This window comes from Schistocerca americana, chromosome 11, assembly GCF_021461395.2.
Source record: "Schistocerca americana isolate TAMUIC-IGC-003095 chromosome 11, iqSchAmer2.1, whole genome shotgun sequence".
Lineage (NCBI taxonomy): Eukaryota > Metazoa > Arthropoda > Insecta > Orthoptera > Acrididae > Schistocerca > Schistocerca americana.
In genome coordinates this window covers 128417378-128442921 of record NC_060129.1, presented here as the reverse complement: position 1 = coordinate 128442921, position 25544 = coordinate 128417378, and the positions used below count along the sequence as shown (strand labels likewise).

The window sequence follows — 25544 nt, the reverse complement described above, 5'->3', positions numbered from 1 at the left end:
CCGAACACCACTAATTCCCACTATATCTAACTTTAACCTATCCATTTCCCGTTTTAAATTTTCTAAACTACCTGCCCGATTAAGGGAACTGACATTACTCGCTGTGCTCTGGAGAATGCTAATTTTGTTTCTCCTGGTAACGACATCCTCCTGAGTAGTTCCCACCCGGAGATCCAAATGGGGGATTATTTTACCTCCACAGTATCTTAAGGTTTCATTTAGCACAACATAGTAATAAGGTGTAGAGTACGTAAGTAAGACGTACTTCCAAGAGTGTAATAACACCAGTATACATGTGCTACTGCTGCTGCCCAGTCGTTGTGTTTGTGTTTGTTTACATCTGATTTATTCTTATAATGAACAATGGCGGTCAGAGTGTCAGGTAGGACATACCCATATAGGCTGCTGAGGACGCCGCCGCCACAGCCGAGGTGAGACACGTAGAGCCCGGTCTCGCCCAGTGGGTTGTAGCGCATGGCGCGCACCGCCGCCTCGTCGTGGAAGCCGGGCACGAAGGTGGGGGGTAGGCCGGTGGGGGGCGAAGTAGGGGGCGACATGCCTGCCTGCAGCTGATGCTCTGCCTGGGGTCAGCTGCTGAGCGAGAGGGCAGCGAGGCTTGCAAGGGGGCGAGGGGTGCTGTGCGTCGTGGTCAGTCTGCAGCAGACAGCTACGCGCCGTCCTGGAAACATTGGCACGAATGCAGTTGCTACAACTCTGCTTGTTACAGTTCTGCTCCTAAAGTACATACAGTATAGCTAGACTACTACACTATATGATCAAAAGTATCCAGACAGTTGTTACAGTTTTGCTCCTAAAATACGTATATTTCTTCTCACTCCACACAAGGTATAGCTATACTAGTACACTATATGATCAAAAGTATCCAGACACACCTAAAATCATATGTTTTTCATATTAGGTGAATTGTGCTGCCATCTATTGCCAAGCACTCCACATCTGTGACCTCAGTAATCATTAGACATCATGAGAGAGCAACTCCGTAGAACTCACAGACTTTGAACTTTGTCAGGTGATTGGGTGTCACTTGTGTCATACGTATGTACGCGTGATTTCCACACTCCTAAACATCCCTAGGTCCACTGTTTCCGATGTGATAGTGAAGTGCAAACGTGAAGGGACACGCCGACCTTGTCCGTTAACTGACAGACACCGCCGACAGTTGAAGGGGGTCATAATGTGTAATAGACAGACGTCTATCCAGGCCATCACACAGGAATTGCAAACTGCATCAGGATCCACTGCAAGTACTATGGCAGCTAGGCTGGAGGTGGGAATACTTGGATTTCACAGTCGAGCGGCTGCTCATAAGACACACATCACGCCAATAAATGACAAACATCGCCTCGCTTGGTGTAAGCAGTGTAAACATTGGACAACTGAACAGTGGAGAAACGTTGTGTCGAGTTACGGTACACAATGTGGCGATCCGATGGCAGGGTGTGGGTATGGCGATTGCCTCGTGAACGTCATCTGCCAGCGTGTGTAGTGCCAACAGTAAAATTCGGAGGTGGTGGTGTTATGGTGTGGTCGTGTTTTTCATGGAGGGGGCTTGCATCCCATGTTGTCTTGAGTGGCACTATCACAACAGAGGCCTACATTGATGCTTTAAGCACGTTCTTGCTTCTCACTGTTGAAGAGCAATTCGAGAATCTCGATTGCATCTTTCAACAAGATCGATTATCTGTTCATAATGCACGGCCTGTGGCTGAATGTTTACACGACAGTAACATTCCTGTAATGGACTGGCCTGCACAGAGTCCTGACCTGAATCCTACAGAAGACGTTTGGCATATTTTGTAATGCCGACTTCGTGCCAGGCCTCACTGACTGACATCGATACCTCTCCTCAGTGCAGCACTCCATTAAGAATGGGCTACCAGTGCCCAAGAAATCTTCTAGCACCTGATTGAGAGTAGAAGCTGTGGTCAAGGCTAAGAGTGGGCCAACACCATATTGAATTCCAGCATTACCAGTGGAGGGCGCCACGAAGTCATTTTCAGCCACGTGTCTGGATACTTTTGATCACATAGTGTACATAACAAGTTATTGTTTAATGTTGTAACAAAAATCTCGAAAAGTATTTTGACCTATTTACTTCCAATTTTTACACAATACTCTAGTGGACAGCCGATTGGAGATAGGCTATAGATTTTCTAATATGAATATATATGTGATATATTGTTACCAAAAATCTCGAAAACTTGTTCACAGATATACCTCCAAGTCTTACACGTCAGTCTAATAAAACCGCTTAGACAGACATAGGCCTTATATTTCGTATTCACCGGACATATACATTAGTATAGTCTGCAGAAATGGTTACCGTTTGAACATAGCCCCCCCCCCCCCCCCGTGGGTGCAAAGTAAAGACCAATATCACTGCACAACACTACCTACCAGTAAAATGTGCGTACAGCTCTCGTTGACGCTATAAACTGCAGGTAATCGATCAGTGTGACTATAGCGGAAGTGGAGGATGCCTGACAGATGTATGCACGAACTGTATTATCAAATCATTGAGTTTGGAAGGGGACATATTATTGGCATTAGACAATTTGATGCATCCATCTGGGGAATTGCTGATCATGTGATACGAAGAGTTTTCGTTGCGCAACGGGAGTGCGCATAATAGTTCATGAAAGGCTGAAGAACAGGACAGGATGGGTCAAGGTGCACCAAACGGACCACCGCCAATAATATTGACACCTCATCCGGATGGCATTGCAGGATGGACCAGCGTCCTCCTCGGCTCTGGCGCAACAGCGGAACAGTGGAAGGCATTGTACACTACCAGGAGTGACAGTCCATCGCAGGTAATTACAGCAAGGGTTACGTATGCATCGCCCACTTCTCCACCAACCTTTGACGAAATTGCAATAACATGGTAGACGGCAATGGTGTTTGGAACGACATCACTACGGACAGAAATGCCATCAGACAGTGTTTTCGGATGAATCCCTATTCTGTTTGTTTGAAAATGGTGACCGCATTTTGGTTCACCGCAGACATGGGGAGCGGCATCACAGTGACTGCATTCACACAAAACACACAGCTCCAAGTCGAGCCCTTATGGTGTCAGGTGCTACAGGGTACAACCACAAATCACAGTTGGGGAGTATCAGCATTGTGACCTACGCAAATGACATCCTACGACCTGCAGCCACACCCTTTCAGTACACCAGCCCAGACGCCATTTTTCAGCAAGACAATGCATGACCACATGTTGCTGCACAATCACTTGCCTTCCTGGTATCACAGGATGTCGGCCTTTTGGCCTGGCCCGCCAATCGAAAATGTGTGGCATATGGTGAAACGACGGGTGCAGTGCTGTGATTTAGTGCCAACCACCGCAGACGAGCTTTGCAACCTGGTGCATGCAGCATCAATGCCATTTGCGCCTTATACGTGTCGATGCCATCATGCATGGAACAAGTTATCAGGCCCGATGGCACACACTGTGCCTATAGGCAGCAGGACATGTGCTGAACTGAGGTCACTGAAATACACTCCTGGAAATGGAAAAAAGAACACATTGACACCGGTGTGTCAGACCCACCATACTTGCTCCGGACACTGCGAGAGGGCTGTACAAGCAATGATCACACGCACGGCACAGCGGACACACCAGGAACCGCGGTGTTGGCCGTCGAATGGCGCTAGCTGCGCAGCATTTGTGCACCGCCGCCGTCAGTGTCAGCCAGTTTGCCGTGGCATACGGAGCTCCATCGCAGTCTTTAACACTGGTAGCATGCCGCGACAGCGTGGACGTGAACCGTATGTGCAGTTGACGGACTTTGAGCGAGGGCGTATAGTGGGCATGCGGGAGGCCGGGTGGACGTACCGCCGAATTGCTCAACACGTGGGGCGTGAGGTCTCCACAGTACATCGATGTTGTCGCCAGTGGTCGGCGGAAGGTGCACGTGCCCGTCGACCTGGGAGCGGACCGCAGCGACGCACGGATGCACGCCAAGACCGTAGGATCCTACACAGTGCCGTAGGGGACCGCACCGCCACTTCCCAGCAAATTAGGGACACTGTTGCTCCTGAGGTATCGGCGAGGACCATTCGCAACCGTCTCCATGAAGCTGGGCTACGGTCCCGCACACCGTTAGGCCGTCTTCCGCTCACGCCCCAACATCGCGCAGCCCGCCTCCAGTGGTGTCGCGACAGGCGTGAATGGAGGGACGAATGGAGACGTGTCGTCTTCAGCGATGAGAGTCGCTTCTGCCTTGGTGCCAATGATGGTCGTATGCGTGTTTGGCGCCGTGCAGGTGAGCGCCACAATCAGGACTGCATACGACCGAGGCACACAGGGCCAACACCCGGCATCATGGTGTGGGGAGCGATCTCCTACACTGGCCGTACACCACTGGTGATCGTCGAGGGGACACTGAATAGTGCACGGTACATCCAAACCGTCATCGAACCCATCGTTCTACCATTCCTAGACCAGCAAGGGAACTTGCTGTTCCAACAGGACAATGCACGTCCGCATGTATCCCGTGCCACCCAACGTGCTCTAGAAGGTGTAAGTCAACTACCCTGGCCAGCAAGATCTCCGGATCTGTCCCCCATTGAGCATGTTTGGGACTGGATGAAGCGTCGTCTCACGTGGTCTGCACGTCCAGCACGAACGCTGGTCCAACTGAGGCGCCAGGTGGAAATGGCATGGCAAGCCGTTCCACAGGACTACATCCAGCATCTCTACGATCGTCTCCATGGGAGAATAGCAGCCTGCATTGCTGCGAAAGGTGGATATACACTGTACTAGTGCCGACACTGTGCATGCTCTGTTGCCTGTGTCTATGTGCCTGTGGTTCTGTCAGTGTGATCATGTGATGTATCTGACCCCAGGAATGTGTCAATAAAGTTTCCCCTTCCTGGGACAATGAATTCACGGTGTTCTTATTTCAATTTCCAGGAGTGTAGTTATCATTTCTGCAGAACATACCAATGTATCTGTTCTGTGAGTATGAACGCCCTATATCTAGTCATTCAAGGTGTTCTGTTTTTTCTAAACATTAGTATATTTTAATATACACAGTCCGACAGGTGTAAGTGCAGACATTTCTGTTGCTGAATGAGGACAGTGTACTGAACAAAGTTTCATCAATATTTACATCATGTGAAGGCTAATAATTGTACCTATTACAAGTCATACATTTTTGGGTCCGTTAGTACATCCACGGGCATGTGGCAGAGCAAGCCATTAATACTTATTTTACCATGGAGAGTCGCTCAGTTGTTGAGTTGTGGATGCACTGACACAAAAGATAAAACGGTCAGTCTGTACTGACGGATGTAGTCCACTTTAGTGGTGCAGTTACGGTTGTGCTGAAAACATGAGGTCATGAAGTTTTTGAGGTGTTTGTGGGAAGACTGTTTGACACAGAAGAAATAGCGAACACATTGATGTGCATACATATTAAGGTACGACATATAAAAATATCTGCACTGATACCCCTTATGTGTAATATACCTGTATAACAGAAAACAAGTTCTTCACAGCTTTACTTGAAATTTTTACAAATCATCTAATAAACATACAGAAATCCATGGAGAATATATATTTTTAAACAACAAGTTGCAGGTTTTCTGTCAGAACCAACTGCACGAAAGAAAATGCTGTGTTGTGCTCTGCTGTGACTCTCTGCAGTTTTGTTTCTTTCCTTGCAGTTCGGTTTCACAGAAAAATGGAAAGTAGTATTTATGGCTTATCGGTTTATAATTGTAAGTGTATTACGAAGTCTGAATTTTCAATGACAATAAATAAGGCTCAAGGTCAGACCAAAGGGGAAAAAGGGGTGGACGGAGAGAGTTGTGAAGATTAGATGGAGAGAGCTGGGGGACAGAAGGAGATGGAAAACAAAGAGGGAGGAGAAGATGAGAGAGGCGGTGGGGTAGAGAGTGGGACGTATAGACGATTAAAAATATACAATCTCTCATTTAAGCATGAGAGATTGCTATACAGAAAACTACTCAAATGGTTCAAATGGCTCTGAGCACTATAGGACTTAACATCTGAGGTCATCAGCCGCCTAGAATTTAGAACTACTTAAACCTAACTAAACTAATGACATCACACACATCCATGCCCGAGGCAGGATTCAAACCTGCGACCGTAGCAATTGCGTGGTTCCGGACTGAAACAGAAAGTTATTAAAGATTTTATTACAACCTGGCGCACCTTGAGTGAGACTCTAGAAAGTTGATGATCTGAGCAGACGTTGTGGAGCCTGGTAGGCCACTAAAAGCATGTGGTATTTTTACGACTGTTAGCTCGTAGAAGTGGCTTGTTGTGACTTGAAAGCAATTGGCGATGAGTGCATCCCTCAGCAAATCATGCCGGACAGGCCCACAGCCATACAGGGCAGACAGGGCAGTCCCTTGTTGGGACAGGTCTCCAGCAGAACACTGCCACGATACCTGTTGCGGTGCCAGCAGAAGCCTGGGCTGGGGTGACAGTCTGAAGTAACGTATCTACACAGTGGAGTTGTAAACTGGGCATTCCGTGCAGGGCCATGTGTAATAAAAACTCACATTTTCGTGTTTGCTGATAGTGCAAATAGACCAGTGAACCACTTCCCTTGGCTGCCTCGGTTGTGTAAGAAAACTCCTGCGTCTGAGAAACGCTTAGGGACAGAATCTTTATTGCACCTCATAGCTAAGACTAACAAGCTACAAGGCAGAGGCGATTTAGATCAAGGTCTTTGAGATTGTATGTGTTTGCTTGTAGCTGTGGGAAGTGACGCGACTTCAGAGAATCATCTCTTCCCCCTCTGCAAAAACTTCAAAAAGCCTGTAATTGGCAGTTTATTTTATTTTTTCAGAGTCACACATTTCTTAACTCTTTCCCTGGTTCGACATGAGTTTGTGCTGTCGTGTGGGAGGGAAGATTGCGCGCCTCTAGAGCCCTGTGTTTGGCTCAAGATAGTGTGAAGGTGGCATCATTTGTGCACTTTGTGGGAAAGCGGAGTTTTTTTTCTGGAGAGGAGCAAGGCACTCAGGTGCAGGACTGTGGTCCGGTAAGGACTTCTGGCCGAAGCTCTGGCATGTGTGGTTGGTAGCTGGGACCTGTCCTGAGACTGACCTCACTTGCGAGTAGTTTAGACTGGGGAGCCTGTGGTGAAGTTCTCACTGTACCGACAGTGTGATTTCAAACGTCTCGGACTACTCGTTTGCCGAGGGAGCACTTATTGGTTTTTGGTTTACCAGTCTTGACATTTGATATCCTTGTGTGCTCTATCGTGTGAGTGAGTCAAATTGGTCCTTGGATACCAGCGAATGGGTGTGTCACACACTGAAATCTACCATGATTTCAGGGCTCTAGTAGAGTAAATTGCGATCCATCTGCCTGATCGCTAGACCGTGAGATTTTTACATTTCCTTTGCTGTGGCCTTCTTCACCAGACATCACAGCGGATAGAGTATCAGGAACCAAACTGACAGCCTGCAGTTGCGGGTTGCCCACCTCGCAGGCACACCGAAGCACTACACAACCGACAGGCAATATTGATGAACAGCAACAACCACAACAACAACAACACCACAAAGACACCAGCGGCCACCAGGGGCCACTACCGGCCCACATAAACATAAGGAAGAGGTCGCTGCAGATCCTGGAACTAATTTCACACCTCAAACCACGTGATGGAAAATAATTCCGAGGTACTCATCCGCCGAAGAGCTATAAAGGCCGGCGCCCGACCGCACATCGGCACCGCCGTCACCCCCCCCTCCACCTTCTCCAGTTTGCCGATGACACCGCCTTCCTTGCCCTTGCCCCCATCCTGCAGCGCTCCCAACACCTTCTCCAATCCCATCTTGACCGGTTTACCGCTTGGTGCAACCAGTGGTTGCTCAAGGTCAATCCCTCCAAAACCCAGACGATCATTGTAGGCAAAACCACCCCTTCCTTCCGCCTCCTTGATTTCTATCTCATGTGGCCGTCCTATCGCCCTCACCCCCACCCTTAAGTACCTTGTCGTCACCCTCGACCGTCGCCTCTCCTGGACCCCCCATCTCCGGACAATCCAAGCCAAGGCACGCTCCCGACTCCATCTCCTCCAGCTCCTTTCCGGCCGTACGTGGGGCCTGGACCCCTCCACCATCCTCTACACCTATAAATCTCTCATCTGCCCTATCCTTCGTTACGCCCATCCGGCCTGGATCTCCGCCCCCACCCTACCTTTTATAAATCCCTCTAAATCCTTGAATGCCATGCTCTCCGCCTCACCTATTGCATCTGTCTCCCCTCCCCCACACGGATCCTGTACGATCTCATCCCCTTCCCCCACCTGCTCCCTTTTCCTTGAAAGGATACAGATCCTGTACACCTCCCGCAAACTCGATCCTCCTCACCCCCTTGTCTCACCTATCCTCTCCTACCCACACCCGCTGCCGCACCTGTATTCCCACGTCCCACCCGGTCTCCATCTCTCCACCCTCCTTACCCTCTCCCAAGGTGGCTTCCGCCAGCTCCCCCTCCCTGATGATGTCCTCCTCCATCTACCCCTCCTTTGATCCTCCCCCTCCTTTCCTGTGTCCTTTCCTTTCGGCACCCTCCCTCCCTTGTCTTTCCTTTTCCCCCGTTCCCTTCCTCCACCCCTCTTCCCCCAGGCTTCCCCTCCCCCTTCCTCCCTTCCCCATCTCCCCTGCCCATGGCATCTGCTCTCCCCTCTCCCTCTCCCACCCCCCTCCTCCTCTCTTGGCAGGTCCCCGGACTCGTACACAGTTAGTGAACTTTCGCGCGCCGGAGATCAACGCCTCGTGTTTCTGTGTGTGCCGTCGTTTTGTGCTTAAGTGGTTCAGTGTTATTCGTTTTGTGCACCTACGTTCACGTGGGACAATTTTCGTCTATGTATGTGTCCAAGTGTCTGAACAAATTTTATCTTGGACTCTACGCCCGTGAACGGCTCCATGTCTTTTAAAAATTGTTTGTCTCCGTTGATATGTCCACCATATTTTTCTCACATTGTCTTCATTTGTCTCTTTTATGTTTCTCTGAGGCCCAAAGAGCGGCGTAGTATGCTGCTGCTGGCCTGCCTGTAAATAAGTTTAAAGTTAATAATAAAGGAAAAAAAACGCACATCGGCAGTTCATCGACCGCCAGCAGACTTGGATAGCTGCCGCCCCAGCAGCCCGGCTTGGATCTCCTCGCTGATCTCTGGATTGGAATTGGTATATCAGAGAAGTCTCTGGCGGAGACTAGTAGGAAATTATTTCAGTTGTTTTCTATCTTATTCTTATATGTAGTTGTGATTCGAAGACGGCCGGCGGGTGTGGCCGTGCGGTTCTAGGCGCTTCAGTCTGGAACCGCGTGACCGCTACAGTCGCAGGTTCGAATCCTGCCTCAGGCATGGATGTGTGTGATGTCCTTAGGTTAGTTAGGTTTAAGTAGTTCTAAGTCCTAGGGGACTGATGACCACAGATGTTAAGTCCCATAGTACTCAGAGCCATTTAAACCATTTGATTCGAAGATGGATCACTGTTTTGTGTTGGTGTTATAATTGGAGGATTTGTTTTGGTTAATTGAACAGTCCAATAAATTGTTTTCCGGACTTCGATCGTTAGTTTCTTCTGCTTACGCAAACATATCATCCTTCATGGCAGCGATCAATTCACAGGTGCCGCCTCCGCATCTCACCTCTCGCCATCTGCTAGTCATGTCGCCGCACGAAGTAAACAGGGTAACGTACTGACGCTGCGGCATTGTCAGGTCGTACAGATGTACATCTACATCTACATCCACACTCCGCTGGCCACCTGACGGTGTGTGGCGGAGGGTACTTTGAGTACCTCTATCGGGTCTGCCTTCTATTCCAGTCTCTTATTGTTCGTGGAAAGAAAGATTGTCGGTATGCCTCTGTGTGGGCTCTATTCTCTCTGATTTTATCCTCATGATCTCTTCGCGAGATATACGTAGGAGGGAGCAATATACTGCTTGACTCCTCGGTGAAGGTATGTTTTCGAACCTTCAACAAAAGCCCGTACCAAGGTACTCAGCGTCTCTCCTGCAGAGTCATCCACTGGAGTTTATCTGTCATCTCCATAATGCTTTCGCGATTAGTAAATGATCCTGTAACGAAGCGCGCTGCTTTCCGTTGGATCTTCTCTCTCTCTTCTATCAACCCTATCTGGCACAGATCCCACACTGGTGAGCAGTATTTGAGCAGTGGGCGAACAAGTGTACTGTAACCTACTTCCTTTGTTTTCGGATTGCATTTCCTTAGGATTCTTCCAGTGAATCTCAGTCTGGCATCTGCTTTACCGACAATCAACTTTATATGATCATTCCATTTTAAATCACTCCTAATGCCTACTCCCAAGTTAATTTATGGAATTAACTGCTTCCAGTTGCTGACCTGCTATATTGTAGCTAAATGATCTTTCTTTCTTTGTATTCGCAGCACATTACACTTGTCTACATTGAGATTCAATTACCATTCCCTGCACCATGCGTCAATTCGTTGCAGATCTCCCTGTATTTCTGTGGTGTGCGTACTGTAAGACCTTCGGTACACACACCATCACATTATTTGACTTGTCGCTCTAACGAAGTAGGCGAGTGTCAGCAATATGTCTCGTGGTCTTATCGTGGCGTTTTTATCTTCTGTCGTTAGGTCAGACGATAGAAATGCCACTTGCACACTTAGAGTAGCAGATTGACGGTGACCAACTTTAAACAGAACTTGATTAATTTTCACACACATTCATTAAAATAATAAAAAGCATAGACATTACGTAACTTGATTCTGGATGCTGTTTACAACTGACAATCTGAAGTTCCTTTGGTATTGGAACGTTAATCTTATTCTCACATATCTCTGATACTTGACAAAGTGTCTATACATTTATCTTCATGGCTGTGTACGGGAATATGATAATCTTCTTGGGTGCAGACTGAAACTTGACGGCAGACTAATGCAGACTGACTAATCGGAGGTCTGTACACACGTTATAATACCTCGAGCGTTCATGTATCACTGCGCGAGTGTGATCCGCGAGGAGAAAAGGTTCTACGTTAGCAGCAATCTCATTGGCTGCGTTACATATTAATACGCGGATCGGCGGAAGCAGAATTTGGTCTGTCTGCTTCCTGTGTATTTTATGAGAATCGCCAACTCGTTGTTTAATGTTTTAACTTTCCACAATTTTCCGCCGTTTTACAATTTAAGTCGCCGTTTTATCGCCTGCGTTTATTGTTTCTTATCTTCTTGTTGTTGTTGTTGTGGTCTTCAGTCCTGAGACTGGTTTGATGCAGCTCTCCATGCTACTCTATCCTGTACAAGCTTCTTCATCTCCCAGTACCTACTGCAGCCTACATCCTTCTGAATCTGCTTAGTGTATTCATCTCTTGGTCTCCCTCTACGATTTTCACCCTCCACGCTGCCCTCCAATACTAAATTGGTGATCTCTTGATGCCTCAAAACATGTCCTACCAACCAGTCCCTTCTTCTTGTCAAGTTGTGCCACAAACTCCTCTTCTCCCCAATTCTATTCAGTACCTCCTCATTAGTTATGTGATCTACCCATCTAATCTTCAGCATTCATCTGTAACACCATATTTCGAAAGCTTCTATTCTCTTCTTGTCCAAACTACACTCCTGGAAATGGAAAAAAGAACACATTGACACCGGTGTGTCAGACCCACCATACTTGCTCCGGACACTGCGAGAGGGCTGTACAAGCAATGATCACACGCACGGCACAGCGGACACACCAGGAACCGCGGTGTTGGCCGTCGAATGGCGCTAGCTGCGCAGCATTTGTGCACCGCCGCCGTCAGTGTCAGCCAGTTTGCCGTAGCCTACGGAGCTCCATCGCAGTCTTTAACACTGGTAGCATGCCGCGACAGCGTGGACGTGAACCGTATGTGCAGTTGACGGACTTTGTGCGAGGGCGTATAGTGGGCATGCGGGAGGCCGGGTGGACGTACCGCCGAATTGCTCAAGACGTGGGGCGTGAGGTCTCCACAGTACATCGATGTTGTCGCCAGTGGTCGGCGGAAGGTGCACGTGCCCGTCGACCTGGGACCGGACCGCAGCGACGCACGGATGCACGCCAAGACCGTAGGATCCTACGCAGTGCCGTAGGGGACCGCACCGCCACTTCCCAGCAAATTAGGGACACTGTTGCTCCTGGGGTATCGGCGAGGACCATTCGCAACCGTCTCCATGAAGCTGGGCTACGGTCCCGCACACCGTTAGGCCGTCTTCCGCTCACGCCCCAACATCGTGCAGCCCGCCTCCAGTGGTGTCGCGACAGGCGTGATTGGAGGGACGAATGGAGACGTGTCGTCTTCAGCGATGAGAGTCGCTTCTGCCTTGGTGCCAATGATGGTCGTATGCGTGTTTATCGCCGTGCAGGTGAGCGCCGCAATTGGGACTGCATACGACCGAGGCACACAGGGCCAACACCCGGCATCATGGTGTGGGGAGCGATCTCCTACACTGGCCGTACACCACTGGTGATCGTCGAGGGGACACTGAATAGTGCACGGTACATCCAAACCGTCATCGAACCCATCGTTCTACCATTCCTAGACCGGCAAGGGAACTTGCTGTTCCAACAGGACAATGCACGTCCGCATGTATCCCGTGCCACCCAACGTGCTCTAGAAGGTGGAAGTCAACTACCCTGGCCAGCAAGATCTCCGGATCTGTCCCTCATTGAGCATGTTTGGGACTGGATGAAGCGTCGTCTCACGCGGTCTGCACGTCCAGCACGAACGCTGGTCCAACTGAGGCGCCAGGTGGAAATGGCATGGCAAGCCGTTCCACAGGACTACATCCAGCATCTCTACGATCGTCTCCATGGGAGAATAGCAGCCTGCATTGCTGCGAAAGGTGGATATACACTGTACTAGTGCCGACATTGTGCATGCTCTGTTGCCTGTGTCTATGTGCCTGTGGTTCTGTCAGTGTGATCATGTGATGTATCTGACCCCAGGAATGTGTCAATAAAGTTTCCCCTTCCTGGGACAATGAATTCACGGTGTTCTTATTTCAATTTCCAGGAGTGTATTTATCGTCAATGTTTCACTTCTTCTTATGTTTTAAAAATTCTGTAAGTATGGTTTGTACGCTGTGTCACATTCGTCGAAGAATCTCGCTTACTTATGAAGAAAAGTGTACCTATAGCAACAAATGCAGCCAATAGTAAGAGAAGAAAATGATGAAATTTCACAATTTTAAAACAATGCGCATGTTTCTATCTCTTTCCAGTCCGGAGAAAAAAAATCGGAGGCCTTAGAACTTGAATGCACCTCGTACTGCCCGAAAATTTGAATATTCTACTCGAGTCTACTTGAGTCTACTGAACTAAAAGAAGAACATAATGTTAAGTATATAATTCCAATCCCAAAGAAAGCAGGTGTTGACAGATGTGAAAATTACCAAACTATCAGTTTAATAAGCCACGGCTGCAAAATACTAACACTAATTCTTTACAGACGAATGGAAAAACTGGCAGGAGCCGACCTCGGAGAAGATCAGTTTGGATTCTATGTAAACATTGGAACCCGTGACGCAATACTGACCCTATGACTTACCTTAGAAAATAGATTAAGGAGAGGCAAACCTACGTTTCTAGCATTTGTAGACAAGCTGTTGACAATTTTGACTGGAATACTCTCAAACTCTGAAGGTGGCAGGGGTAAAATACAGGGAACGAAAGGCTATTTACAATTTGTACAGAAACCAGATGACAGTTATAAGAGTCGAGGGGCATGAAAGGTAAGCAGTGGCTCGGAAAGAAATGAGACAAGGTTGTAGCATATCCCTGATGTTATTCAATCTGTATACTGAGCAAGCAGAAAGAAAAATTCGAGGTAGGAATTAAAATCCATGGAGAAGAAATAAAAACTTTGAGGTTCGCCGATGACACTGTAATTGTGTCAGAGACAGCAAAGGACTTGGAAGAGCAGTTGAACGGAATGGACAGTGTCATGAAAGGAGGATATAAGATGAACATCAACAACAGCAAAACGAGGATAATGGAATGTAGTCGAATTAAATCGGGTGATGCTGTGGGAATTAGATTAGGAAATGAGACACTTAAAGTAGTAAATGAGCTTTGCTATTTGGGGAGTAAAATAACTGATGAAGTAGAGAGGACAAAAAATATAGACTGGCGATGGCAAGGAAAGCGTTTCAGAAGAAGATAAACTTGTTATCATCGAGTATAGATTTAAGCGCCAGGAAGTCATTTCTGAAAGTATTTGTATGGAGTGTAGCCATGTATGGAAGTGAAACATGGACGATAAATAGTTTAGACAAGAAGAGAATAGAAGCATTAGAAATGTGGTGCTACAGAAGAATGCTGAAGATTAGATGGGTAGATCACATAACGAATGAGGAGGTATTGATAGAATTGGAGAGAAGAGAAATTTGTGGCACAACTTGACTAGAAGAAGGGATCGGTTTGTAGGGCATATCCTGAGGCACCAAGGGATCAAGGAGGGCAGCGTGGAGGGTGAAAATAGTAGAGGGAGACCAAGAGATGAACACACTAAGCAGATTCAGAAGGATGTCGGCTGCAGTAGGTACTGGGAGATGAAGAAGCTTGCACAGCATAGAGTTGCATGGAGAGCTGCGTCAAACCAGTCTCTGGACTGAAGACCAAAACAACAACAATTACAATTATTTAGGATAACGTACAAAAAAACTACACAAAATTTTAACCTTGTAATTAAAAAATTGTATTTCCGGAAACAGTGGCTGAAATTCAATGATTGTAGTTTAGTAGACTAAGAATATACAGTTTGATGCCCTACAAAAATTTCATATAAATGGCTACAGTGGTTCCTGAAATACAGGGAAGACAAGTCACTAAATTTACACTTTTGGCCATTACAATTGCTACACCACGAAGATGACATGCTACAGATGTGAAATTTAACCGACAGGAAGAAGATGCTGTGATATGCAAATGATTAGCTTTTCAGAGCATTCACACAACGTTGGCGCCGGTGGCGACACCTACAACGTGCTGACATGAGGAAAGTTTCCAACCGATTTCTCATACACGAACACCAGTTGACCGGCGTTGCCTGGTGAAACGTTGTTGTGATGCCTCGTGTAAGGAGGAGAAATGCGTACCATCACGTTTCCGACTTTGATAAAGGTCGGATTGTAGCCCATCGCGATTACGGTTTATCGTATCGCGAATATGCTGCTCACGTTGGTCGAGATCAAATGACTCTTAGCAGAATATGGAATCGGTGGGTTCAGGAGGGTAATACGGAACGCCGTGCTGGATCCAAACGGCCTCGTATCACTAGCAGTCGAGGTGACAGGCATCTTATCCGCACGGCTGTAACGGATCGTGCAGCCACGTTTCGATCCCTGAGTCAACAGATGGGGACGTTGGCAAGGAAAGAACTATCTGCACGAACAGTTCGACAACGTTTGCAGCAGCACGGACTATCAGCTCGGAGACTGTGGCTCCGGTTACCCTTGACGCTGCATCACAGACAGGAGCGCCTGCGATGGTGTACTCGACGATGGACCCGGGTGCACGAATGGCAAAACGTCATTTTTTCGGATGAACCCAGGTTCTGTTTACAGCATCATCATGGTCGCATCCGTGTTTGGCGACATCGCGGTGAACGCACATTGGAAGCGTGTATTCATCATCGCCATACTGGCGTATCAGCCGGGGTGATGGTATGGGGGTCCATTGGTTATGCGTCTCGGTCACCTCTTGTTCACATTGACGGCACTTTGAACAGTGGACGTTACATTTCAGGCGTGTTACGACCCGTGGCTCTACCCTTCATTCGATCCCTGCGAAACCCTACATTTCAGCAGGATAATGCAGGGCCGCATGTTGCAGGTCCTGCACGGGCCTTTCTGGATACAGAAAAAGTTTGACTGCTGCCCTGGCCAGCACACTCTCCAGATCTCTCACCAATTGAATGCGTGTGGTCAGTGGTGGCCGAGCAACTGGCTCGTCACAATACGCCAGTCACTATTCTCGATGAACTGTGGTATCGTGTTGAAGCTGCATGGGCAGCTGTACCTGTACACGCCATCGGAGCTGTGTTTGACTCAATGCCCAGGCGTTTCAAGGCCGTTACTACGGCCAGAGGTGGTTGTTCTGGGTACTGATTTCTCAGGATCTATGCACCCAAACTGCGTGAAAATGTAATCACATGTCAGTTCTAATATAATATATTTGTTCAATGAACACCCGTTTATCATCTGCATTTCTTCTTGGTATAGCAATTTTGAAGGCCAGTAGTGTAACATTATCGGGATAGGGCGCTGCAACCCCCCTTAATACGACAAAGACGTCCTTATCAACATCACACTGAGTTTGAACGAGACCGTGTAGTAGGGGAAAGGGAAGCTGGATGTTGCATGTGTGATACTGCAGAAAGACTTGGCAGGAATGTAGCCACTGTGCGCCATTGCTGGCAGGGGTGGTCACGGGAATGTACGGTCGCAGGAAGGCCGGGTTTCGAGTGGCCACGTGGCACTGGCCTTACTTGATATAGTGGGAAAGCCGCCGACGTGTTGCACAAAGAATCCAGCAGATAATGTCTGTTGACCGTGGTAATATGAGTGTGCGTCCAGTAGCGGAGACAATCATCTCTGGGGTAAATGTGCCAAAACAAATCAACAGAAGACGAAGTCTGTAGCGTTTGTAGTACGTTAGTAGCTGGGTGATGGATCATCTGCTTAATGTAGTTTTGTAGTAGTAGAAGTACACTACTGACCGTTAAAATTGCTACACCAAGAAGAAATGCAGATGATAAACGGGTATTCATCGGACAAATATATTATACTAGAACTGACACGTCATTACAGTTTCACGAAATTTGGGTTCATAGATCCTGAGAAATCAGTGCCCAGAATAACCACCTCTGGCCGTAATAACGGCCTTGAAACGCCTGCGCATTGAGTCAAACAGAGCTTCGATGGCGTGTACAGGTACAGCTGCCCATGCAGCTTCAACACGACACCACAGTTCATCAAGAGTAGGGACTGGCGTATTGTGACGAGCCAGTTGCTCGGCCACCATTGACCAGACGTTTTCAATTGGTAAGTGATCTGCAGAATGTGCTGGCCAGGGCAGCAGTAGAACTTTTTCTGTATCCAGAAAGGCCCGTGCAGGACCTGCTACATGCGGTCGTGCATTATCCTACTGAAATGTTCGCAGGGATCGAATGAAGGATAGAGCCACGGGTCGTAACACATCTGAAATGTAACGTCGTCCACTGTTCAAAGTGCCGTCAATGTGAACAAGAGGTGACCGAGACGCATAACCCATGGACCCCTATACCATCACCCCAGCTGATACGCCAGTATGGCGATGATGAATACACGCTTCCAATGTGCGTTCACCGCGATATCGCCAAACACGGATGCCACCATCGTGATGCTGTAAACAGAACGTGGATTCATCCGAAAAAATGACGTTTTGCCATTCGTGCACCCAGGTTCATCGTCGAGTACACCATTGCAGGCGCTCCTGTCTGTGATGCAGCGTCAAGGGTAACCGGAGCCACGGTCTCCGAGCTGATAGTCCGTGCTGCTGCAAACGTCGTTCAACTGTTCGTGCAGATGGTTGTTGTCTTGCAAACGTCCCCATCTGTTAGGGATCGAGACGTGGCTGCACTATCCGTTATAGCCATGCGGATAAGATGCCTGTCATCTCGACTGCTAGTGATACGAGGCCGTTGGGATTCAGCACGGCGTTCCGTATTACGCTCCTGAACCCTCCGATTCCATATTCTGCTAACAGTCATTGGATCTCGACCAACGCGAGCAGCAATGTCGCGATACGGTAAACCGCAATCGCGATAGGCTACAATCCGACCTTTATCAAAGTCGGAAACGTGATGGTACGCATTTCTCCTCTTTACACGAGGCATCACAACATCGTTTCACCAGGCAACGCTGGTCAACTGCTGTTTGTGTATGAGAAATCGGTTGGAAACTTTCCTCATGTCAGCACGTTGCAGGTGTCCCCAACGGCGCCAACCTTGTGTGAATGCTCTGAAAAGCAAATCGTTTGCATATCACAGCATCTTCTTCCTGTCTGTTAAATTTCACGTCTGTAGCACGTCATCTTCGTGGTGTAGCAATTTTAATGGCCAGTAGCGTAATTTTGATTTTTAGCATCACTCCCCTGACAGGTAATCTCCTTACCCGTATGGATACGGCATAAACGGCATACGGCATAAACCCGACCGGGTTGGGGATTATCTGTGCCCGGGGCGTGGGTGTTTGTGTTGTCCTCGTCATTTCATCCTCCTCATCATCATTCGCGACAGAGGCTAGATTAGACTGTGTAAAACCTGGACTGCGTAAAAACGTGGACTTCACGGGCAATGATGTCCGCGCAGTTGAGCTTCCCACGAACCGAACATCATCATCATCGTGGCATAAACTTGTACCTGGAGAAGCTAGCGCGGATTTTCGGCTGCCCAATAGAGCATGCTGCGATAATTTACATCACTGTGGCTCGTAAACGTAGCTTCGCCTGTATAGAGCACACGTTGGGAAACAGCACTGTCGTTTCCCAGGCGATGCAGGACGAACCGACAAAAATTCTGTACCGCGTTCGAAGTCACGCCCTCCGACTGCGTGATGTAGTGACGGATGATAAGGCTGCAGATTATGTCGATGCGAGCTAGCGAATGACACTCTTGTGGCTGATCCCATATTCCTTGGTTTGGTGCGTCATGCGGATTTATAAGCGTCGTAGCCAGAACATCTTCATCGTGCGTTCTGCAAGTTGCTGTCTTCATCCTCGACCTCCATATGACGCAAGGGGACCACACCGTGGTTCAGGTCGAAAACAATCTGTTTTCGGTTTTCATCATATTTCGAAAGATTAAGGTTTCATGTAACTACTTTGGGAAGGATTTTGCTGATTTTTTTTTTTCGTGCATTTGAAGAGCATTTTCCTATCACGTGTGTTCATGTGCCACGCCCATTTTTCTGTCACCTACTTCTCTGCATATATTTTAGATCTTTATATCCCCTAAATTGCACGTTAGGGATTTTTTTTTTTACTCCGGAGTGTGTTGGCTATCCTTGTAATGCAGCGGTCGGTATTCTTTTGTTTCTGCTGTTTGTAAACAACACACGTTCAAACACGCGGTCACTTTTGTTCAAGTGTGATTGCGAGTAGTTGTTATACTTACGTTTGCAGTGCTTGTTTACGTGTGTTTTCTTGTGTTTATTGAAGATGACGAAACGTAAACAAGTTTAGAAAGCTTTCTGTACAAGAGGTTAAGTCGCCTGGCAACGATGCTTCTAATTGTAATTCTTCAACAAGTGCATCATCAAAGAAGCTCTGACCGTTTCGAGAGAGTTACAACGAATTTACTGTAAGTGACAAAGGGTACAGTAACATTATTATAAATTTGAGAATATTATCAGATGTAATTTCTAAATTTGTACAATGTAGACAGTGTGGTGAGTCACAGAGTGTGAAAATTTGTGAGAGTGCCAGTGGGAGAAAAGGCCTAGCACTTGCTTTGGATTTAATTTGCACTAAATGCTCAGCTGTGATTTCATTTGTGAGTTCTTCAAAACCAGATGCTAGTGGCGCATATGAAATCAATACTAGATTAGTTTATGCCTTACGATCCATTGGCAAGGGCATGGCTGCAGGGAGAACGTTTTGTTCAGTGATGAACTTACATCAACCACCAAATAAATTTGAAAAACTGACTGCAATATTAGAGAAAGCTGTATGTGAGGTCAGTGAGGAAAGTATGAAACTGGCTGCTAGGGAAGCAGTGGAAGAAAATGATGGATGTTCGGATATTGCAGTTGCAATTGATGGAAGTTTACAGAAAAGAGAACACACTTCTCTGAACGGAGTAGTGACTGCCATGAGCGTGGACACCAGTAAAGTATTAGATGTGGAGATAATGTCTAAATATTGCAAATGTTGTAAAGTTAATGAACATAAATAACCCAACTGCGTGGCTAATTTTAGAGGGACAAGTGGTGGTATGGAAGTTCATGGAGTACAACAAATATTTCATCTCTCTGTACAAACAAGTGGCGTACGGTACACCAAATATTTGGGCGATGGTGACAGTAAGGCATACAACAATGTGGTGAACTCTAATCCATATGGAGATGCCATTATTAGCAAAATAGAATGTGTAGGCCATGTTCAAAAACGTTTGGGAACAAGACTAAGAAAACTAACTGTTGATATGATAGGAAAGACATTAGAAGATGGAAAATTGATGGCCGGACAGGGTCAGTTAACTAAAACTGAAATAGGAAACTTGCAGGTATACTATGGGCAGGCAATTAGGAGAAATAAAAAAAATCTGGAGGCAATAAAGAGAGATGTTTGGGCCACATTCTTCCGTAAGTCCTCTACTGATGATAACCTATGTCATGGATTGTGTCCATCAGGAGAAAATTCGTGGTGCAAATACAATAGGGCTCAGCCCAACTGGAGAATCTTATTCTCACTAACATTCTCTTCCTGCTGCTGTTATTACAGCAATTAAACCTATTTTCAGAGACTCGGCTCATCCTGACATTCTAAGGAAATGTCTGCATGGGGAGACACAGAACCCAAATGAATGTTTCAACAGCATAATTTGGAACTGCCTTCCTAAAACTGTATATGTAAGCATGCATACAATGAAACTAGAGTTCATGATGCTGTTATTACATTCAATTGTGTTAATATTGGAAAGTGTTGGGTACTGAAAAAGTTAAGAATTAATCCTGGTGAAAATATGATCACTGGGCTACAATATTGCGATAAAATGAGGATAGCCGATGCAGACAGGTCCGCATCTAATATGACCAAGAAAGCAAGACAAACATCCAGGAAGGTGAAAGAGAAGCTGGAAGACCTGCTAGAGGCCAAAGAAGGGCCATCATATGCAGCACGACAGTTTTAATTAACTGTAAGTAACAAATTTCAAAAGTTTTTTCTTTAAAGTCAATTTCCTGCAACTCAAAATTTTAGTATATATGCCTCATTATATCAGAAACTATCATAGATAAATGGATGAAATTTTCAGAGACTCTGTATAACATAAAAAGCAACCTCTGGTACTACATTCATTAATATTCCACCATTAGGAAGTTCACAAAAAATATTATCTGCAGGACAAACTTAATATTATTTGATAATAAATTTAAAAAAGTATTTCTTAAAAACTATAAAATGGGTAAAGTAGAGTTAGACTCGATTAGCATCATGAAACATAGAGTAAAAGTATTAAGGTCCTGCATGAAATAGCTTTTTCAGAAATGGGTCAAATACTTGCCTAAATTAACATGGGCTAGATGGGCAAGCTGTGGTCCCCTTCAGCTGCCTTTAAGCAACAGTGACCTAATAAGAAGGCCGGAGTGACCGAGCGGTTCTAAGCGCTACAGTGTGGAACCGCGCGACCGCTATGGTCGCAGGTTGGAATCCTGCCTCGGGCATGGATGTGTGTGATGTCCTTAGGTTAGTCAGGTTTAAGTAGTTCTAAGTTCTAGGGGACTGATGACCTCAGAATTAAATCCCATAGTGCTCAGAGCCATTTGAACCATTTTTGACATAATAATTTGAGCAAACTGCCTAGCGACGATCAAGTTGGACATCCCTGCATGCCGTACCGTTTTGACAGCATTTCTCTCACGTTCACTGAACAAAAGAAGCATGTCTACCTTCTCCTCATTGGTGTACATGTTGGGAATTTTGAAGCAGAAATGACCGGCCGCTAAACGACACAGCTCCTGCTAGTTCTGCAGTGCGAACAAGTAGACAGTCGAAAGGCTTGGTACAGCATGTTTACAACACGGTGGTCGATTCCGGTCGACTTGCCTTTCAGTTTTAGAATGTTTCTCACATTCCGTGGCGGAGAGTTTCGCCGTCAAAATTAACAAGTTTCATATCGCTGTACTTATCTTTTCAAGCGCTTTCGGATATCGTTAAGAAAGCATATCATGTTATGTAAAAAAATCACTCTTGCTTCACTATCTCGATCGATACAGGAGTTAAAACTCTTTATCACATAACAAAAGTACGTGCCTCCTTAGCGTATCATCATTTGCAGGAAACCGTTTCGATACCTGGAATACTTAACGAAATAAAAGGGCTGTTATGTCTGACCTGACTAACAATGTACGTATTGTGATAAAAAACTGAGAAAAAGCTTCCTTTTGATTCTATAGAAAATACGAACGACATTTCTCATTTACCGAAGCAACTGTCCACCAAGTTTCCGCTTCGGAATATTGTGGGAACAATCAGGACAATATTTTCGTCTTTGCTTTTATCTTTCCCACTGGTTTCGAAAAACTTGCTTCCCCTTCTAACAGCCGTGTACCGCAAGAACGGAAGGTTCCAAATGATTGGAAAAGAGCACAGCTAGTTCCAGTTTTCAAGAAGGGTCGTCGAGCAGATGCGCAAAACTATAGACCTATGACATCGATCTGTTGTAGAATTTTAGAAAATGTTTTTTGCTCACGTATTATGTCATTTCTGGAAACCCAGAATCTACTCTGTAGGAATCAACATGGATTCCGGAAAGAGCGATCGTGTGAGACCCAACTTGCTTTATTTGTTCGTGAGACCCAGAAAATATTAGTTACAGGCTCCCAGACAGATGCCATTTTCCTCGACTTCCGGAAGGCGTTCGATACAGTTCCGCACTGTCGCCTGATACACAAAGTAAGAGCCTACGGGATATCAGACCAGCTGTGTGGCTGGATTAAAGCGTTTTTAGAAAACAGAACACAGCATGTTGTTCTCGATGGAGAGACGTCTACAGACGTTAAAGTAAACTCTGGCGTGCCACAGGGGAGTGTTATGGGACCATTGCTTTTCACAATATATATAAATGACCTAGTAGATAGCGTCGGCTTTTCGCGGATGATGCTTTAGTATACAGAGAAGTTGCAGCATTAGAAAATTGCAGCGAAATGCAGGAAGATCTGCAGCGGATAGGCACTTGGTGCAGGGAGTGGCAACTGACCCTTAACATAGACAAATGTAATGTATTGCGAGTACATAGAAAGCAGGACCCTTTATCGTATGATTATATGATAGCGGAACAAACACTGGTAGCAGTTACTTCTGTAAAATATCTGGGAGTATGCGTGCGGAACGATTTGAAGTGGAATGATCATATAAAATTAATTGTTGGTAAGGCGGGTACCGGGTTGAGATTCATTGGGAGAGTCCTTAGAAAATGTAGTCCATCAACAAAGGAGGTGGCTTACAAAACACTCGTTCGACTTATACTCGAGTATTGCTCATCAGTGTGGGATCCGTACCAGATCGGTCTGACGGAGGAGATAGAGAAGATCCAAAGGAGAGCGGCGCGTTTCGTCACAGGGTTATTTGGTAAGCGTGATACCGTTACCGGGGATGTTTAGCAAACTGAAGTGGCAGACTCTGCAAGAGAGGCGCTGTGCATCGCGGTGTAGCTCGCTGTCCAGGTTTCGAGAGGGTGCGTTTCTGGACGAGGTATCGAATATATTGCTTCCCCCTACGTATACCTCCCGAGGAGATCACGAATGTAAAATTAGAGAGATTCGAGCGCGCACGGAGGCTTTCCGGCGGTCGTTCTTCCCGCGAACCGTACGCGACTGGAACAGGAAAGGGAGGTAATGACAGTGGCACGTAAAGTGCCCTCCGCCACACACCGTTCGGTGGCTTGCGGAGTATAAATGTAGATGTAGATGCAGATTCTGAGCTGGGAAGAGAACGAGGTGGATAGCTGTTCCAGTGTTTATTGTTACTTTTTTTTTTTTAATTTCAGATATCGTGACAAAGAGATAGGCCCCAGAACTCTGTGGGTCACATACAGCTCCTAAGACAGCGATACAAACTGATGCCTTTCTCGCGCGTCACATCTTAAAGAATACAATTTGTTCCTCTGCACTTTTATGAAATAACATTCACATCTACACCTACCGAGCGAGGTGGCGCAGTGGTTAGCACACTGGACTCGCATTCGGAAGGACGAGGGTCCTATCCCGCGTCCGGCGATCTTGATTTAGGTTTTCCATGATTTCGCTAAAACGCTTCAGACAAATGCCGGGATGGTTCCTTTGAAGGGGCACGGCGGACATCTTTCCCCATCCTTCCCTAACCTGATGGGACCGATGATCACGCTGTTTGGTCCGATCCCCCTGATCAACCAACCAATTTACATCTGTCGTCACCAGACCTCTGTGAAGTACAGGGCAGGGAGAGTGGTGCTTACTATTGTACCACTTATTCCCGCTACATTCATGAATGGAAAGCCAGAAGAGTGCTTAAGGGGAGGTTTACTATCTTTTGTTGATGTAGAGGCACTTATCACGAGGGGTAAGATAGATACTGCTTACAGGAAAATTAAAGAGCCCTCTGGAGAAAAGAGAACCACTTGTATGAATATCAAGGGCTCAGATGGAAACCCAGTTCTAAGCACAGAAGAGAAATCGGAAAAGTGGAAGGAGTATATAGAGGGTCCATACAAGGGCGATGTAATTGAGGACAATATTAGACAGGAAGAGGATGTAGATGAAGATGAAATGGGGCTATGACACTGCGTGAACAGTTTGACAGAGCACTGAAAGACCTGAGTCGAAACAAGGCCCCAGGAATAGACAATATTCCATCAGAACTAATGACAGCCTTGGGAGAGCCAGGCCTAACAAAACTCTACCATTTAGCGAGCAAGATGTATGAGACAGGCGAAATATCCTCAGACTTCAAGAAGATTATAATAATTCCAATCCGAAAGAAAGCAGGTGTTGACAGATGTGAAAATTACCGAACTATCAGTTTAATAAGCCACAGCTGCAAAACACTAACACGAATTCTTTACAGACGAATGGAAAAACTAGTAGAAGCCGAGCTCGGGGAAGATCAGTTTGGATTCCGTAGAAATACTGGAACACGTGAGGCAATATTGACCTTACGACTTATCTTAGAAGAAAGATTAAGGAAAGGCAAACCTACGTTTCTAGCATTTGTAGACTTAGAGAAAGCTTTTGACAATGTTGACTGGAATACTCTCTTTCAAATTCTGTAGGTGGCAGGGGTAAAATACAGGGAGCGATAGGCTATTTACAATTTGTACAGAAACCAGATGGCAGTTATAAGAGTCGAGGGACATGAAAGGGAAGCAGTGGTTGGGAAGGGAGTAAGACAGGGTTGTAGGCTCTCCACGATGTTGTTCAATCTGTATATTGAGCAAGCAGTAAAGGAAACAAAAGAAAAATTCGGAGTAGGTATTAAAATCCATGGAGAAGAAATAAAAACTTTGAGATTCGCCGATGACATTGTAATTCTGTCAGAGACAGCAAAGGACTTGGAAGAGCAGTTGAATGGAATGGACAGTGTCTTGAAAGGAGGATATAAGATGAACACCAACAAAAGCAAAACGAGGATAATGGAATGTAGTCGAATTATGTCGGGTGATGCTGAGGGAATTAGATTAGGAAATGAGACACTTAAAGTAGTAAAGGAGTTTTGCTATTTGGGGAGCAAAATAACTGATGATGGTCGGAGTAGAGAGGACAAAAAATATAGACTGGCAATGG

The 25544-nt window shown here is 46.4% G+C and overlaps 1 protein-coding gene across 1 annotated transcript in view; it reads right to left on the bottom strand.

The window, feature by feature from the left end:
* LOC124553951 (L-galactose dehydrogenase-like) overlaps window positions 1-25544 on the bottom strand; it is a 94332-nt gene that overhangs the window by 56983 nt on the left and 11805 nt on the right. The window contains exon 2 of the mRNA XM_047127966.1: window positions 394-679. Coding sequence (XP_046983922.1) covers window positions 394-557 — 164 coding nt within the window. The 5' untranslated portion in view covers window positions 558-679. The remainder of the gene's footprint in view (window positions 1-393; window positions 680-25544) is intronic.